The sequence below is a fragment of the Morus notabilis genome, unplaced genomic scaffold, assembly GCF_000414095.1.
Source record: "Morus notabilis unplaced genomic scaffold, ASM41409v2 Scaffold378, whole genome shotgun sequence".
Taxonomy (NCBI): Eukaryota; Viridiplantae; Streptophyta; class Magnoliopsida; order Rosales; family Moraceae; genus Morus; species Morus notabilis.
This window is the reverse complement of record NW_010358465.1, coordinates 92,531-110,098: the sequence shown is the minus strand read 5'-3', so window position 1 is coordinate 110,098 and position 17,568 is coordinate 92,531. Positions and strand designations below refer to the sequence as shown.

Here is a 17,568-nt window from a genome sequence, read left to right as displayed (position 1 = left end):
TTCATTTCTCTAAGGTAAAAGTTCAATTTTTCTTCTCATTTTCTACTGCAGTTGCACGTCCATGAACAGTAGAAAATCATGGAAAAAATTTTTGTTAGTGATGATGATTTGCTTATGGTTATTAAAGGGATCAAAAAACCTAATGACTAAAGGATAAATTTTTTGTTATTAGGCTATGTATTTAGTGTTTTTGTTTATAAAAGATTCTCACGAAAATGATGATGAAACCCTAGTGTCTGTGCTATTTATGATGATAAAAAAATGAAAAAGATTGTGATATGTGTTTGTGAGGTTGAAATAACGGATAACACAAGCTATGGTTAGCTCGGGAAACACGAAAAATTAGGCGGAACTCTACCGAAATTGAGTTTAAAAAATGTGAACCAATTCTAGTTATAATGAAGAATAAGAGGAACGAGATGTGTAAAATAAGTGATTAGGTGGTTGAAGATGTGTAGAAACCTAAAACGACAAAAAATTACAATTTCGGACTAAAATTGAAAACTAGATTAATGACATGAAAACTTGTATCCGAATCCGTTTAGGCTAAAGACCAAGATAGAAGCTTAATTTTAAAAAGTGACCAACATCAAAGTTGTAGGAAATTTCGTTTCGAACAACTTTTGTGAAATAGTTTTTTTTCTAAAAACGACACTAAATATCAATTTTGAGCTAATTTCCGAAACAAGTCCAAAATTGTGATTTTAGGCCAAATATGCACGGATTTGGTACACATTGGTGATGTAGAAGATGTTTCGGTCCGGATACCGAACATGAAAATCGTATATCATTTTGAGGATAAGAAGCCCCTTGAAGAAGGCTTTTCGAGAAATTGGTTGTACAATATTCTCCTAAGGTCAACTGTAAGTAGGTGCAAAATATCGCAGTAAGGAAAAAAAGGAAATTAAATAGGTTTATGAAATAAGCATGAAACCCAAGGATTTTAGACACGACATGCGCACTTCATGAAAATAACTTTTACAAAACAACGAATTCGAGTCAAATTGTAGTGTAATTACTGGTGTTAGATTGTAAATCTAACGTTCAGAAATTTATATGATAGGATCAGTACGCGATCAAAGCAGTAAAATTTCTAGTGACTCGAAATTCATGACCTTAGCAGAACTCTTGTAAGTACCAACAGTTCTTTTGTCTATGACACAAATAAGCTTGTTTCTCAGTGTTGCACAAAATTGTGCATATTGTAAGTTCAATGTATGCTAATATTTGAAAGATGTTTCTTAAATATTATTTGTGGCGATGAATGTGCTTATGGACTTAAAGTAGTAGTAGAATTTTAATTTGTGAAAAAGTCAAAAGTCAAAGTTAAAGTCAAAATTTTAAATAAATTCAAATTTCATAGAAAATTGATAGAAATACTTAGGGTGTGTTTGTAATTGGTTCTAAAATGATTTTATTTTTTTTATGAAACTGAAAATGAAAACATTTTTAATCTCATATAGAAATCGTTTCTGAAAATGCGTTTGGTAGTTTTAGTAAGAGATTGTTTTGAGTTTAAGAAAAAACTAAAACACCATTTAATTATATAATTTTCACCCACCTGCCCAAAAAAAAAAATGCATCTACCCAAAGAAATGGAAACAAAAAATGAAAAACAATTTCAAATCGTTTTCATTTTCTAAGTGATTTTACACTAAACTAAAAAATGAAATTATTTACAATTTTCTTCCCTTTTTTCCTCCATACACGTTTTTCCCCTCAATCTCATTTTTTTATCTTGAAAAACAGAAATGAAATTGGTTCCAAACACGCTATTAAATATGCAATAATAAGATTAAAATTACTGTCATGATAAGAAAAGATGATAATAAGACGATGTATGAAGTAAAGATGATAAATGACAAAAAGTTAGGGCCTTTTTAGTTCGCTGATTCAAATTTTTATTTAAGTTTAGATGTGACTTTATACGATAGTTTTTTATTGTAGCAAAAATGTTTGATTTGACTATTTCTGAGACCTTTTTACTGTAGCAAAACTATAGTAAATTATGGATAATGCCATTTATACTCTAAAGTAGCAATTTAATGGGTCCCACAATGAGTACACATTCTCTCAATATTTCTTAATGGGTCTCACAATAAGTACACCTCCACTCAAAATGTTTTTGAGTTAAATTCATGAATAGTCTCTAAACTTTTTTCTTTTCTACAATTAGTCATTGTAGTCAATTTTTCTTATGAAGAGTCCTAAACTCGAAAAATGTTGCATTAATAGTCTTTCTGTCAAAATTTGGATGGAAACTTTTAACACTGTCTCATAAAATGTCCCTAAACTATTTTCTCTCTTTAAAAATAATTTATATGTTAAAAAGAAACAATAACTATAATAGAAATCAAAATTGTAAATCTTTCTCAAGCTTCAAAACTCGCTAACCCAAAAAAATGTATATATATATTTTCCCTAAGATATAGAAAAAAATAAAATAAAATAAAAAACCCAAAATTTTCAAATCCCTTCCCCCGCAAGATTTTTTTTTTCCAGATATGCAAACCTTCCCCTAGCCCCATGCTCGTCGGCCTATCACCTTGTCATCTACTCGTCACCTCTGTTGCTTCCTTACCGCGCACACGTGACCTATCGTTGCCGCTCATTCCCTCTCCAGCCTCATTCGACTTATGCGAGGCTTTTGGATTCGACCTCAAGAGGGTTTTGCATCTTGGAATGACACTTGTTGATTTCATTGACGGTAGTTCGACTGGTGCTCAAGGCTTAGACGCTTGTTGCAGAACTAGGCTTGCCTTTGTTGTTCTTTGAATATTTTGTGTGTTTTTGCACTAAGGATTGTGTTGTTGAACTTTTAGATTTAATTTCTTTAGGTTCATATTTTTAGTAAAGAAGATGACAACATGTGTTGTTGTTCTTTAGAGATTTTCATTTTTTCTTTTATTTTTTATTTTTTACGTTTTAGTTTTTTTAGTTTTTTTTTTTCTGATTTTATAATTTTTAAGATAATATGTTATTTTTTTAAGTTAATGGATTAAGTTTAGTAAATAAAAGATAGTTTAAGGATCTTTTATGAGACAAAGTTAACGGTTTCCATTAAATATTTAACAGAGAGATCATTTATGAGATACTTTTAGAATTTATGACTGTTCATAAAAAAAATTGACTACAAAGACTAATTATAGAAAGAAAAAAAGTTTAGAGACATGAATTTAACTATATGTTTTTTTCCCTAACAATACTATTTTAAAGTCTCCTCCTTTACGCTTTAGTGTTTTTTTTTCTTCTGGTAAATCGTTTTTTACTTACGCTATTCTCCAATCTTATGCCCCATCTTCTACTAACTGTAGGTTATTTATTTCATTCTATTAGCTTATGTTATTTACTATTATTTATGGCCTTACTAAAAGTACTCCTGGGTTTCAATATTTGAAAAAAAAAAAAAGAGAAAGGCCATCTGCAATTATATATTTTTTGTTATGCGAAACTGTTATTTTATTTTCGTTTATTAATTAATTTTTGTTCATTATTAGAATAGAGTGAGAAACAAATTGTTAGTTTTTTTTTCTTGAAAAAAAATGAAAGAGATTATTTTATGTTAAGAATTTTAATCATGAGAAAATTAGAGAAAACAATATATTGATGAGGAAAATTTAGAAATTACAATTGTTTCAAAAAAAAAAAAAAGAAAGGAAGCAAGTCAGTTGTTAAAATATCAAAACATGAAAAAAGGACAAATTTGACAAAATAATATTTTAGCGGGGTAATGTGTCAAAAAAATATTAATTAAATCATATTTGACGATATATCATTTTAGAGGATGGAGTGAAAAAGTATTTAAGTTGACATATTTGAAAAAACAAGTATTTTAATAGGCAAATTAACTACCAAAAAAAATTTAATAGGCAAATTAGAGACATAATTTTTTATATAAGAAAGCATGCCAAATAGAAGATTTCTTTTTAAAAGAAAAAGAAAAGGAAAATACCTAAAAACTAAGGAGCCAACAAGTAATGTGAATTGGAAAAACCAATTCAAGCTATAAATTCTCCCTTCTTATAGACAAAAAAAAAAAAAAAAAAAAAAAAAAGATATGTGATGGCCTGAGAAAATAACCAAAAGAAGAAGAAGAAGAAGAAGAAGAAGAAAACTGCATATTCATTAAAAAGAAAAAAGAAAGACAAATTCTTAGGCCCCGTTCATTTCGTTGATTCGAGTTTAGAATTCGAGTTTTGCTACAGTAAAAAGCTCTCACAAACAATCACATCTAACTTTTTTACTACAATAAAAAGCTCTCACATAAAATCACATCTCAACTCGAATTAAAAACTCGAATCAGCGAACTAAACGGGCCCTTAAATTCCTCTCCACCCCTTCCTTCCAACGCTCATGTTTCTGCAATAAAAGAGAAAGGTAGAGAGATTTCAATCTCAACTATAGCGATGCCATGTCCCCAAATTCACCTCCATATAGATTCCCGACCTCTCCGGCTTCCCGGGACATAGTAATTTGGGTTCGGGTAAATTGTTTTAGCGGGATAAATTGCATTTCAATCAAGGCTGTAGAGTTGAAGATTCATGATTTTAGTTTATAAATTTAAAATCACGATTTATGAATTATGATTTTAATTTTTAAAATTTAAAATTTTTATGAGAAAAAAATATTTTTAAAAATTAAGAATCATGATTTAGAATCAGGAGACGAACTCTTAAAATAAATATCCTAGAAATCAGTTATGAAAAATCCAATCTAGGATTATTGTGAATAGCAGCGGCGAGCAAGAGAATTAAGGGCTTGTTTATCATTTTTTGAGTTAGGGTGACTTGAGTTTAAATCTTAATTTGAGTTAAATGTGTATTTGAATATAGTTTAAATTGAGACTCTAATTTGAGTTTGTGTTTGGATGTGCACATTTTGAGTTATGATTTGAATTGAGAATCTATTTGAGTTTGTGTTTGGGTGGGTCAAAACTTAAATTTATATTTGTATAGTATTTTAATAAAAACTCAATGGTGATGAAAAATTTTAATATGATATATAAGTGGGGTTTTATTTATCTCTTCGTTGTGAACGCATAGAAAAAAATCATTTCAATCAGAATTAAAATGAAAAAGTTATAGCACTTTTAAGAATAGAAAAAATATTGTTCATTAACTTGAATATAAGTATAAGAACTTGAGTTGAAGGGAGAACTTAAACTCAATGCTTGTTCTTTTGGATTAAAATTCAAAAAAAAATTTGAACTCAAGTTACAATTTTATTCAAGTTCACGTTCTTTTGTAAAATTTGAGCTTGAACTTAAGTTTTAACTCGCATTTTAACTTGAGTTGAGGCTAAAATCTGAGTTCAAGTTCCCCCTTCAACTCAAGTTCCTAAACTCAAACTCAAGTTAATGAACAATATTTTTTCTATTATTAAAAACACCATAACTTTTTCTTTTTAATTCCAATTGAGATGATTTTTTTTCTGTGTTCACAACAAAAAGACGAATAAAACCTTATTCATATACCCTATTAAAATTTTCTATCACTATTGAGTTTTTATGAAAATACTATATAAATATAAATTCAAGTTTTGACCCACCCAAATACAAACTCAAATTGATTCTCAATTCAAACTATAACTCAAATGTGCACATCTAAATACAAACTAAAATTACAACTTCAACTTAAGTTACAACTCAAATTCAACTCAAAATCTACACTTAAATCACTAGGGCTTGTTCTTTTACACCTAAACTCAAAAAAAATTTGAACTCAAGTTACAATTTTATTCAAGTTCGTGTTCTTTTGTAATATTTAAGTTTAAACTTGAGTTTTAACTTGAGTTTGGGTTTAAAACACGAGTTCTCACTTAAACTCAAATTCATAAACTCAAACTCAAGTGAGTTAACAATATTTTTTATATTCTTAAAAACGCCGTAATTTTTTCGTCTTAATTCTGATTGAGATAATTTTTTTCTATGTGTTCACAACGAAAAGACGAATAAAACTTCACCCATATACCCTATTAAAATTTTCTATCACCATTGAATTTTATTAAAATACTATCCAAATACAAATTCAAGTTTTAACCCATTTAAACACAAACTCAAAAAAATTCTCATATCAAACCATAACTCAAATGTACACAACCAAACAACAACTCAAATTATAACTCAAATTTAACTCAAAATATACACTCAAATTATCATAATTTAAAAATGCAAACAAACAAGCACTACATATAACTCAAAAATGCAACAAACAAGCCTCAAATTTTAACCCTAAACTCAAACTCAAATTCAAACTCAAATTTTATAAAAAAACATAAATTTAAATAAAATTATAACTTAAGTTCAAATTTTTTATATAAACATTTTGGAGGAAGAGAACAAGAGTAATTGGAGGAATTTGGATTCCTATTTCCTATCAAAGATTTCTTTTTGTTGATTTTTTCCTTTTTTTTTAACTCATAATGGTTCCTAGTCAAAATCGAGCACAGAAAAGAGTTACAAAGCAGGCCGGTTTTCCATGGAAATGTAGTAACATATTTAACAATAAAAAGACGATAAACAAAAAATTTAGAAGCCGAGCAAAACGAATAATTGCCATACTTGATTATATAATAAAGCGGGAACAAAAATATAAATCTGACCATATAAATAGATGATTAACATTAACGCCATTCCACATTTAATCCTCAAATGAAAACAAGCAGTCAATTGAAAGGAATAAAAGGAAACTTTTGTCTACCGCATAAGTGACCAAACACAAAGTTCCTTATAGCAATGGTAAAAAAGAACTAAAAATGTAGAACAAAACTTCGCAGCAATACATCTGACAATGCCAGGAAGAAACAAACTCAACGCTTCTTTGAGACACCAACAGTCTTTCCCCTACGGCCGGTTGTCTTGGTGTGCTGTCCACGCACACGAAGACCCCAGTAGTGTCGCAGACCACGGTGGTTTCTGCACAACAAGAAACACAATTCCATGGAAAAAGATCAGACAACCACAAACTACAAAAGATGAACAAACTATACCAAAGTTTTTATTGAATTCGTTACTAAAATCTACTGGATTCAACAATCAATTTTCGAATCACTATCATACTTTTTTTCACTTGTAATTCACCAATTACTCAGTCACAATCTTTCAGCATTTCAAAAGTCAAACATGTTTAATTTTAAACCGTATAATCATTGTGGTTTCGTACCTGATCTTCTTCAAACGCTCAAGGTCATCCCTAAGCTTCATATCCAAGGCATTGGACACAACCTGAGAATATTTTCCATCCTTGTAGTCCTTCTTTCGGTTCAGAAACCAGTCAGGGATCTTGAACTGGCGGGGATTTGCAACAATCGTCATCAGGGTATCGAGCTCCTGGGCAGTCAGTTCACCAGCTCTGCAGTAACACATTCAAATCAACATTACCAACTTTAATCAAGCTTTCCCCATTTAACAATTCCAGTTTATATTCACAGTACTTACAATTCAAAGAAATAACGGAAGAAAACATTCTAAATTACAATTTTTTTTTCCGGAAGTTCTCTATATTACAATGTACAGAATAGCCATTCAATTTTGTTAGCATTTTAGCTTAAAATTATTACAAATGAATTGATACTCCAGCAAATCCCCAAGGGAAAAAAAACGTTTCAAACCTTGATTGTCTAACAAATAAATTTTCCATTTTTCATAAACATAAAACCAAAACTTCCTTATGGCATAAATCATGATAAGCTTACGACATCCCACAATCAAGCAATGAAAGCAAATCAAAACTAAATACATCAGAAACAAATCTAATTACAAAATAACAAAAAAAAAAAAAACTAAAAAACACCTTAAGCATCAAGCTGACCAAAAATCAACAAACTAATCTCAGTTCTATCGAATCTTGAAAGAATAATAAAAAAATAAAAATAGAAAAAAAATGTTCTATATAGGAAGAAAGCAAACCTCTTGTTCATGTCGACATCGGCTTTCTTGCAGACGATGTTGGCGAAGCGGCGACCAATACCTTTAATGGAGGTGAGGGCGAACATGATCTTCTGCTTCCCATCGACGTTGGTGTTGAGCACACGCAAAATGTGCTGAAATTCCTCGTTCGCCACCAGAGACTGCAAAAAGCGAAAACCAAACAGAGAAACCCTAAAATTAATCGACCGCCATAGAAGACAGTGACAAGAGAAGCAGTAAAACGGATCGTAACGAGTTGACTCACCATGGTTTAGGGTTTGGTTTCTGCTCTCTCTCTCTCTCTCTCTCTCTCTCTAAGGAACGCAGCGGAGGAGGAGTGAGGAAGATTTGGGAAGATAGGTTTTAAAGCGTTGGGGCATCGAAAACAAAAACCCTAGATTAGGAAATTATATACTGCACCCGGTTCTATTAAAGTACTATAATGTTGGCCGTGCGATGAGATTAAAAGGATCGTGCTGGTCGTTCGATTAAATTAGTGCCACGTCAGCATGAGAAAAAAGGGTGTTTTTTGGGAATATAGAAGAAGTGAGGGGTGTTATTGAAAAGAAGAAAAACAGAGAAGCTCCCGTAGTGGAATGACTATTATGCCCTTCTTTGTTGTGATAAATAAGAGTTTCGATCTTGTTCTATTTGGATAAAAAGAAAAAAAAAAAAAAATCCAAAACTCCAAAACAGACCAGAAAAACCATTTTGGAAAGCATCAAAAAGCTGAGTCAGTGATGGTGCTAAATGATGCCTCTTGTAAATTGTAAACAAACAAGGTGACATTTTGGCAATAATATGTTATTTTTTCTTTAACTACATATGTTTTTTTTTTTGGTGCTAAATTTTCTGAATTTGTGCCCAAAAACTCATCTTTTGAGTTATGAATCAGTATATATCATTGTTTTTCTTGGTTATGCACATTGGGTAATGAAATTTGGTCACCCTTTAGCTTTAGTTGTATTCTACATGGTTAATGAGCTTGAGAATTATAGAGATTTAATATATTTGTAAACCATTATGGAATTTCATTTTTTTTTTCTTTGGGGTTCTTTTCTAACCCAATTTTGCTTTTGGGTATCTGGGGAATATATGGAAGATGTACCTTAGGTTAGTAATAGAATCATGAACAAGAAATTTGCCATTCTCTCTATCTAGTTCAAGAAATTCCTTGGTTAGTCTTGTGATGGCGTGTCTTGTATAAGAGAAAGAATGGTGTAACTAATTACAGTGTCCATGAAGGTAAAAAATCAGGTGTAGTTGGGGTGGCATGGTTCAAAGAGATTGCCGGAATTCCAGAAAACGCTGTGGATATTTGATTTGAGATTGATGAGTAGGAATGGCCGTTCTTCTTTCGGCAAATGCATGTTCTCTTTCGATGTGCAAAACGACGAGGAAAACTCTCATGTCCAAGAACGAGCGTGAGTAACAAATCACACTTGTTGAATTGAAAACAGGGTTAATCTCATTTTCGGTCCCGAATTTGAGAGTGAATCCCGTTTTGGTCCTTGACTTTATAGCTTTCCAAAAATCACTGTTACATGCGAATTTCATTTGTTTTTTAGCAGATTCTTGTTGAATGGGGACTTTAATGAGACAATTTTTTAAATCGAGGACTAAATGTGGGGCGTTTTTTGAATTTCAGGATTCGAAATGGGATTCACCCCTAAGTTCGAGGACAAAAATAGTCTTTCTTTTGATTAAGCTGCAACTTTTTCACCCTACAATTTTGGTGGTTGAAGGAAATTTTTGACCAAGAAATATATCTAACCTCATGTAGATTCAGCTTGGGTTAGCTGAAAAAGAAAACTGCTGAAAGTAACATATCACAAATGCAAACTATAGAATCTCATCATTTTCCTGATAGCCGGAATATACAATACAAAAGTTGCTTATGAGATACTCTCTTAATACTGATTTCCTCATTGGAACATCTTTTCTTTCTTGACAGTTCTTTTGCAACCTAACAGATAAAACTCAAAAGATATGTCATGTTGTACTACAATCTCAAGAAGCTTCATCAAGCCGGAGGGATACTTTAGTGCGTGGCGCTGCTTCGATCCTGACCATTATAACCTTCGACTATGGTTTAACGCCATCCCCGGCTTGGGCTGAAGACAAGTCAAGTGGCGGAGAAAAGGAAGAGGATGCAGGAGTTGTAGGGGCCATCAAATCGCTGTTTGACCCGAATGAAGAAACCAAGTCTGGGAAAGTCTTACCGAAGGCTTACTTGAAGTCCGCAAGAGACATGGTGAAGAATCTCCGCGAGTCGTTGAAGGAAGACCCCAAGGATATTGCTAAGTTTAGACGAACTGCGGATGCAGCAAAGGAATCAATTCGAGAATACTTGAGCAATTGGAGGGGGAAACAAACTGTCGCAAAAGAGGTACTTCTTGATGATCTTGCACACAACTCTAGAACCCCACCCTACTTTTACAAGTTTTTAGTTCTCTTTCACTTGGGACTTCCAGATTTTAGTTGATCAAAAACATGATTGTTATCTGCTGTTCATTTGCAGGAATCTTATGCTGTTCTTGAGAAAGCAATCAGATCGTTAGCTAGCTTTTACTCTAAGGCAGGCCCGTCGGCTGTCCTGCCGGAGGAAGTCAAGTCGGAAATATTGAATGATTTAGATACAGCTGAAGAATATTTGTAATGAATTCCGCGGCTAATATGTGTTTAAAATACCAAGAGGATCCAAAGGTCTTTTGAAGCACCTATTCATTTCTGTATCAAACTTTGTTGTGATCTCATAACCCATTTATTGATTTCTCGTGAAGCTAAGAATTATGGGACTTTGTGGGACTTTGTTTTTTTTCTTCTCATTTTCATTGTAGATAGACACTGTGAAGTAACAGAGAAGGGAAGCTTTAACAAAATTAGAGAAGAAAAAGAAAAATCGAAGAACATAGTAGCGATTGCAGAGTAAATAGTTAAATCATCTAATGCTTGGAAAAATTTACATTTTACAGATCACATTCTAAACAAAATAATTTAGTTCCGAGCAGTTATACAACACCGGGAACAAGATACTGGCTGAAGATTATGATATCCATACAACAGTTCTTGCAGGATCCTTGTACTGATTATTTGAGCAACCATCTTATGTTCTTATTATTGGAGAATTTCCAACTGGAACACTTCAACCAGGTGGTAGTGACTCTTGCCAACATGTCAAACCGAATCTTCACAATTTTGTGCTTCACAAAAATTAGGATAAAGGCTGTCCATCTCTACCACTGAGCTTAGGCATATACCCTTATCATGGAGATTATAAAAGTATCAAGAACGAGATAGAACGCCTTTCGAACTGCAAAGCACGAATGCAAACGAGTATTTAAGAATGTTTTTATAATTATTTTGAAGAAAAGTAAGGATGATGCAATTTCAGAGTGAAAACCTTGGCACGGTTCCCAGGCGACGTGGGTCGTACTCTGTTGCTTGTCGAAGAGCCCTGGCAAATGCTTTGAAGGTTGCCTCTATAATATGGTGAGAATTTTTTCCAGCAAGCTGCAAACAACCAAATATTTAAAATGAAAAAAAAAAAAAAACCAGCTTCCAACACATGATGTGATGGACATAAGTAATAGCTATAAACACTTGATGCAAAAGCAATAATTTAAATGCTCTTCAAAAGCCTGGAGTATTATTACCTGCCGAATGTGAAGCGTCATACCAGAAGTATTCACCAAGGACTGAAAAAAATGCTCCACCAACTACATAACGGCAAGTTGAAATTGGTCAGCGATGACTATTGAATCTCAATAAACAAAAGTTCAAATATGCTAAGAGAACAACAAACAAATGGTAAACAAAAAGGAAGAAATTTGGAGAATGGGGAGGTTCCAACAATGCTCTAGAGAAAGAGATTACCTGCGTATCGTACGTTCCAATTCTTTGAGTGGGGATTTGCAAGTCATAACCCAAATGTGGTCGACCAGATAAATCCTGAACCAAAAAATCTAATCAAACAATATTTATACTTTCACACAAATTGCTTACCAAATCATAGTCAGAAATGACGCCAAAAGTCCCTAGTTTAAGAAATCTGCCGATAAGGAAAATATAAAGCTATGCATCTTTGAAACAGAATTACAAGATTAAACAAATGAACAAAGCCAGACAAAAGCAGACTTTAATTACGAAGTCATTTCAAATAATCACCCAGGAGTGGTAGCGTTATACCAACTCAACTTCACCATCTCCTAATCCTCATCAGATAATATCAACAGATTATTAACATGTAAAGGAAGATCATACCAGTGAGACATGTATCAGTGCTTCATCAAGAGGAGCAGAGAAGTCACCGAACCGGTAAATTCCTTTCCTATCACCAAGTGCCTGAAGAAAAGCCTGCAGAAAATAAAAAGTTAACGTACTTACTTATATTAACCCAGGTACATTAAAGTAAAAAACATTTTCGGTACCGTTCCAATTGCAAGAGCAACATCTTCATTTGTGTGATGGTCATCAATGTGGATGTCACCAGTTGCCCTAACATGCACATCAAACAGCCCATGCGAAGCAAGTTGCTGAATAAAGCAGTAAACAGAGTTTAAGATACCCACACTCGGAAATTTGAAACTAAATTCAGAAGTAAATGTGATTCAATCTTTAATATGTATCAAGAAGTTGATGTTGGAGCTAAAAATGAACCCACAAAAATAAAGTTAAAAGAAAAAATAGACTTTTTGCTCTAAACCAAAATGGAACTAAGAATTTCTCCAAATGCCGATCAAATTCCGAATAAAAACAGCAACATCAGTCTACTTTCCAAAATTTTCAAACAAAGACAGCAAATTCAATAAACGAAAGAGCAAAATGAAATCAACAAAAAGAAAATTTACCGACACCCAACATACGACCAACGTCGTTTCTCTAAAAATATTTGCTCTAAACCAAAAAGGAACTAAATTTTCTCGAAACAATAAATAAGCTCGGACAAGGAACCATCAAAATCAATGTCGTTCTCAAAATTTCCTAAACTAAAGGAATGACATTTTACGCAATCAAAGAGCAAAAAGAGAAACACTAACATCCAACATATGATCGAGAAATGGAATTCCAGTGTCACTATCGGCAATCCCAGAACCGTCCAAGTTTATTTTCACCGAAACATTCGTCTCCTTCGTCACCCTCTTCACCTCCCCAATCCGATTCCCTAAGAAGAAAACAAATAAATAAAAAATAAATAACCAAATCGATTTGAAGAACTGAAATTGAGATTGAGATTGATGATAATACCCGAATCAAGCTTGGTAATGATGGAGCCATTATCGTCGACCAGAGAAGCTCGAGGGGCTATGGTTAAGCGAGAATCCATGGATTTGAGGTTGCGGAATCGGAAAGTGAAAAAAGGAGGAGTTATGGAGGAAACCCTAAGTGCGGATTTGAGAGGGAGAGAAGGCGACGGAGAGGTGGTGAGAAGACGAGAGGTTGCAGTCGCTGATAGCTCCATTACCGCTCTGGAGGTGGTGAGTGCGACCGCAAGTGTTGGAGAGAGTGAAGAACGTCCGGTCTTGTTTTTGGGCTTTGGAGGCCCATTAGTGTGCTAGCCTGACAAATTGGCCCATGTAGCTCACATCTTTTGGGCCCACTGGGCCTCGAATAATTGCAGTAGAGGGCAATTTTAAAAAGAGTAGTTATATTTACACTCTTATAGATACCTTAATAATTAATATTTTTACAATAAAGATATGAAAAATCTATTCTTTTATAGATAAAATTTTCATGATACTTAATTTAACCATCTCATATCTCCACTTAATTTTAATGTTGACTTATCGAAAATATAATTTTTTTCAACTGTAATGTTATATTTCTTTTTTAAGATTATTGTAATTTCTCAAATTACTTTTGTCCGTTTTACTTTTATCTATGAAAGTTGATTTTGAACCTTCTTTATGATAGTTTTTTGCAAATGTGATTCAAAAAAAAGAAAAGAGAAAAAATAGGGGAATGGACGGTAAAAGACAACCAAGAAACATAAAGACCTGTACATGATAACCAATATATATATATATATATTTTTTTTTTTTTTCTATCATACTTCCTGTTATTTTTGTTTCAATTGGAACTTATATTGAAATTTTCAAAGAATTTAATTGAGAAAATTTTAGAGTTTATGAAGATGAAAGTAGCTTTAACTAGAGATGTGGGATATGTTTTTTATTCCTTTAAAAAATATTTTCCAATTATAATTAATATGAGTGTATGCTCTTTTTTTTTTTTTAAAAATATTATTTCCATTTATAATCAATGTGGGTATGTTAATGGGTTTTAATGTAAGGTAAATTGTAACAAACATAATTTATAAATTGATGGGGGTATTAATGAATTTAATGGGCGCAAATATAATTACTCTTTTAAAAAATACCCCTTGAAATGGAGCTCTCTTTTATTTCTACCCTTAACATTAGTTGATATATTTATATCTTTTAGACTAGAAGTAGTTAAGGGGTAGAATTTTTTAAAAGAGATACTTTTAGTAAGTCATGTACTTAAGTAGATAGAATCTATAACTTTCTCAAATAAAAATAATGTTTTTGAAATGTTTTTTAAACGATAATTTTTTTTAAAAAAAAAATAGCATATCTACTAATAAATATTTATTTACAGCAATTAAGGAATTGAAAACAAAATCCTAGTCGTCTTTTGACAAAGAGGAATAAGAGAGAGAAAGGAAGCTTGAGTATAGACCGGAGTTCCAGCACCACCTCCAGGCGCGTCGCCAGACTCCCGGCCATGAAAATGGGTCCCCGAGCTTTTCTTTATTGGGGATTGTATCCTAAAAGCATGGGATGTAATTAATAAAAGAGTTTATTCATTATTTTATGTGCATATATTATTGAATATCTTATGAATATCACTGAAAATTCCATGATTATTTATATGACATTAAATATTGTATATAAGTGTTATATGCGAGAGAATAATATTTAAGGATAATAATCAAAACAACGTTCGTAATGAATTTAATTAAAGTTCAGATCTTTAATTAAAACATTACTAACACATGTCATTCTCATTTAAAATGGAATGGTGTTATCCGCACTGTTAATACGACGAGATATTGAATAAGTGGATTATGCATGATGAGATTATGTGGAACTGGGACACGGACACAATATGAATTTCTGATAATTTCCATTAAGTATAGAAATTCTAATTGAGTCTATCGATGATCATATATAACAATCTTAATCCCGAGTTATTAGCAGATCCTATTTATGAATTTGTGTATTTTGATTTACTCGGTACAGATTCTGAGATGTTGAATCCTATTCCTTGTATTTTAGAGACATGATGAAGTAAGTGGCCGGGAATGTTAATATATAAGATAGAATCCATTCCTTCTTGAGAAAGAAGTAGATAAATAATTCTCTTGAGTATTGATTCGGTACTTGGACTAATATGAGCTCCGATTCATGAATTTGTTTTATGAATCACTGTCCATTAGAGAATCAATGGTACTCAAGGATAAGGATATAATTAGAGAGGTTAACGGATTTCACCTGGCTCTTATTATGAATTATTTATGGATGATTGATCTATATATAATGACTATATCAAATGGACACTTTATAGTTTGGAAGTAAATTATATATATAATTACGAGAGTACAATTTCAAGTTAATAGTAGAGTAACTTTAGAATTAATTAATTAATTAAAAAAATTTAACTAGTTATTAATTTTATTGGAGCTCAGAATTATAGGTCCATGAGTTCCCGCGACGTCCTTGTAATTCTACAAGACACTAAAGGCAAAATGAAAATTTTAGAATTATGAAATTCTAAAATAAAACACTCAGAATTGATTAATTAAGAATTAATTAAATATTGAATAATGTGATTATTTAATTTGAATTTTAGAACACACATGTGATGGTGATCACAAGTGTCACACGCTCACTGTAGGAATCTCTATGGGATTCAGTTGCTTACTTTTTAAGTTATCCGTTTGAGACTTATTTGATAAGTTATCCTATTAGTATTCATATTAAATTAAGTTTGATTTTAATTAGAATTTGAATTTAAGTCAAAATTGGACAAGTGGGTAAAGGAGAAATTTATCTCCTCCTTATCTACAGTAGGAGCAAACCACATTGGGCTTATCCATGTGGTGGCTGAATTTTATCTACAGCAGGAGAGAAAAATTGTTCCAAAATTAAATGAGAATTTTATTTGATTTTATATAGGATTTAAAGTTATATATTATCTCTTATTTTCTGAAACCTTATCTTAAAAGATAAGATAGAGTTTCCCTAAGAGGTACTTTATAAATAGGATATTGCAGAAAATTGAAAAACACAAATTTTTCTCCTTTCCCTTATTTGATAGCATGTAACATGCTAGTTACGGGTGTGTAACATGCTAGTTACGGGTGTGTAACATTCTGTCAAACAACGTGTAACTTTTTCATTCCCTTCCCTACAGGTGGCGTACAACATGCCTAGTGTAGGCATGTAACACGCTGTTGGTTAGCGTGTAACCTACTAGAGGTAGGCGTGTAACCTGAGAGAAAAAGAGAAGAAAAGTTCTTCTAAATTCTCAGTTCCACGTCGTGCATATATTGGTGTTCGCGGATCCTATTTTGTTTAAGGTGTACCCACATATATGTCTTCGTAGATTCAAGGAGTTGACGAGGAAGATTCAAGTAGTCTAAACAAGTTTAGAGCAAGGAACGTTCGTGATCAAAGAACTCAAGTTATCGACCTAATTGTTCGCTAGGTACATTTATTCATAAATTAATTTGATTAATTTATTCGTGCATAAGTTAATGTATTCTATAGAGTATCTCAAAGGTTTATTAAAATTTTTGTTATACACAATCTACTAGATACAACTTTCGCATAGAAAATAGTTTTTAAAACCAACAGTCTTATTAAGAGCTCTTCAATAGTGGTGGTAGTGTGTGGTCGGGTGGATGGGGCGTTGTAATACGGATGTTTAGGAGGCATTTTTTGGCACCATCAATGTTGGGTTGCTAGGTCCTTATGGAGGTTTGATTCTGGTGGTGGGGGTGACAGGGGTGGTGCCGTCTCTGGAGGTTAGCAGTGGTGGTGAAGGTGAATCATTCGCTGCCTGATAAGTGCACATAAATACACTTAAAATACTGTTGATTTTTGAATAACTGTTAATTTATTTAAGCTTTAATTAAATAATTTTATGATTTTTATTTGAAATATTATAATTGGAATTGTCTAGTTTTTGTTTATTTAATCACATATTTAAAAGCAGTAGAAGAAGACAAATAAAAGTCACCAGCCAAGCCTTCTAGCCGAGCTACTGTCACGCCCCTAAACCAGGGTTAGTGACGTGGAGGCTTGTTTAGAAACTTAAACCTGTTTAAGAGAGTGATTAGCAAATAATGTTGCAAATATTATAATTTTTCTTTTTTTTTCAAATTCAAAACATCCAGGTATTTCCAAACAAGCCCCTGCATTCAAGAGAAATTTAATTTCAAGAACGGTGGTGGAATTTCCGACCAAATTAGTTTAAAACCACGTCCCTGGTATCATGTCAGGAATTCCCACAGGTGTTTTGCATACATAAATATAAACATGAGTAAATGTGACATCAACCATAGTCTAGTAATATTTAAGTTTACAATCCATAATCTTTTATACATGCCTTGAGATAAGGGATAAGAGGAAATA

The 17,568-nt window shown here is 32.3% G+C and overlaps 3 protein-coding genes across 4 annotated transcripts; 1 reads left to right on the top strand and 2 right to left on the bottom strand.

The window, feature by feature from the left end:
* Positions 1–6,568: 6,568 nt before the first annotated feature.
* Positions 6,569–8,271, bottom strand: LOC21387961 (40S ribosomal protein S18). Its single transcript, XM_010092615.2, has 4 exons — positions 8,172–8,271; positions 7,907–8,067; positions 7,161–7,349; positions 6,569–6,913 (listed from the first exon to the last, which is right to left on the bottom strand). The coding sequence occupies exons 1-4, from the start codon at positions 8,172–8,174 to the stop codon at positions 6,808–6,810; spliced, it is 459 nt and encodes a 152-aa protein (XP_010090917.1). The 5' UTR covers positions 8,175–8,271; the 3' UTR covers positions 6,569–6,807.
* Positions 8,272–8,582: 311 nt separating this feature from the next.
* Positions 8,583–10,778, top strand: LOC21387960 (photosystem II D1 precursor processing protein PSB27-H2, chloroplastic). 2 transcript variants are annotated; one of them, XM_010092614.2, is made up of 4 exons: positions 8,583–8,688; positions 9,152–9,330; positions 9,880–10,295; positions 10,428–10,778. In XM_010092614.2, exons 2-4 carry the CDS (start codon positions 9,249–9,251, stop codon positions 10,563–10,565), a joined length of 636 nt encoding a protein of 211 aa, XP_010090916.1. In that variant the 5' UTR covers positions 8,583–8,688; positions 9,152–9,248; the 3' UTR covers positions 10,566–10,778. The 2 variants fall into 2 exon arrangements, with proteins under 2 accessions (XP_010090916.1, XP_024017791.1); XM_024162023.1 differs by having other exon boundaries at positions 9,861–10,295.
* Positions 10,779–10,839: 61 nt separating this feature from the next.
* LOC21387959 (imidazoleglycerol-phosphate dehydratase) lies at positions 10,840–13,404 on the bottom strand. The gene is made up of 8 exons (XM_010092613.2): positions 13,154–13,404; positions 12,946–13,070; positions 12,337–12,441; positions 12,170–12,262; positions 11,783–11,857; positions 11,563–11,625; positions 11,310–11,419; positions 10,840–11,219 (listed from the first exon to the last, which is right to left on the bottom strand). Exons 1-8 carry the CDS (start codon positions 13,365–13,367, stop codon positions 11,192–11,194), a joined length of 813 nt encoding a protein of 270 aa, XP_010090915.1. The 5' UTR covers positions 13,368–13,404; the 3' UTR covers positions 10,840–11,191.
* Positions 13,405–17,568: the final 4,164 nt, after the last annotated feature.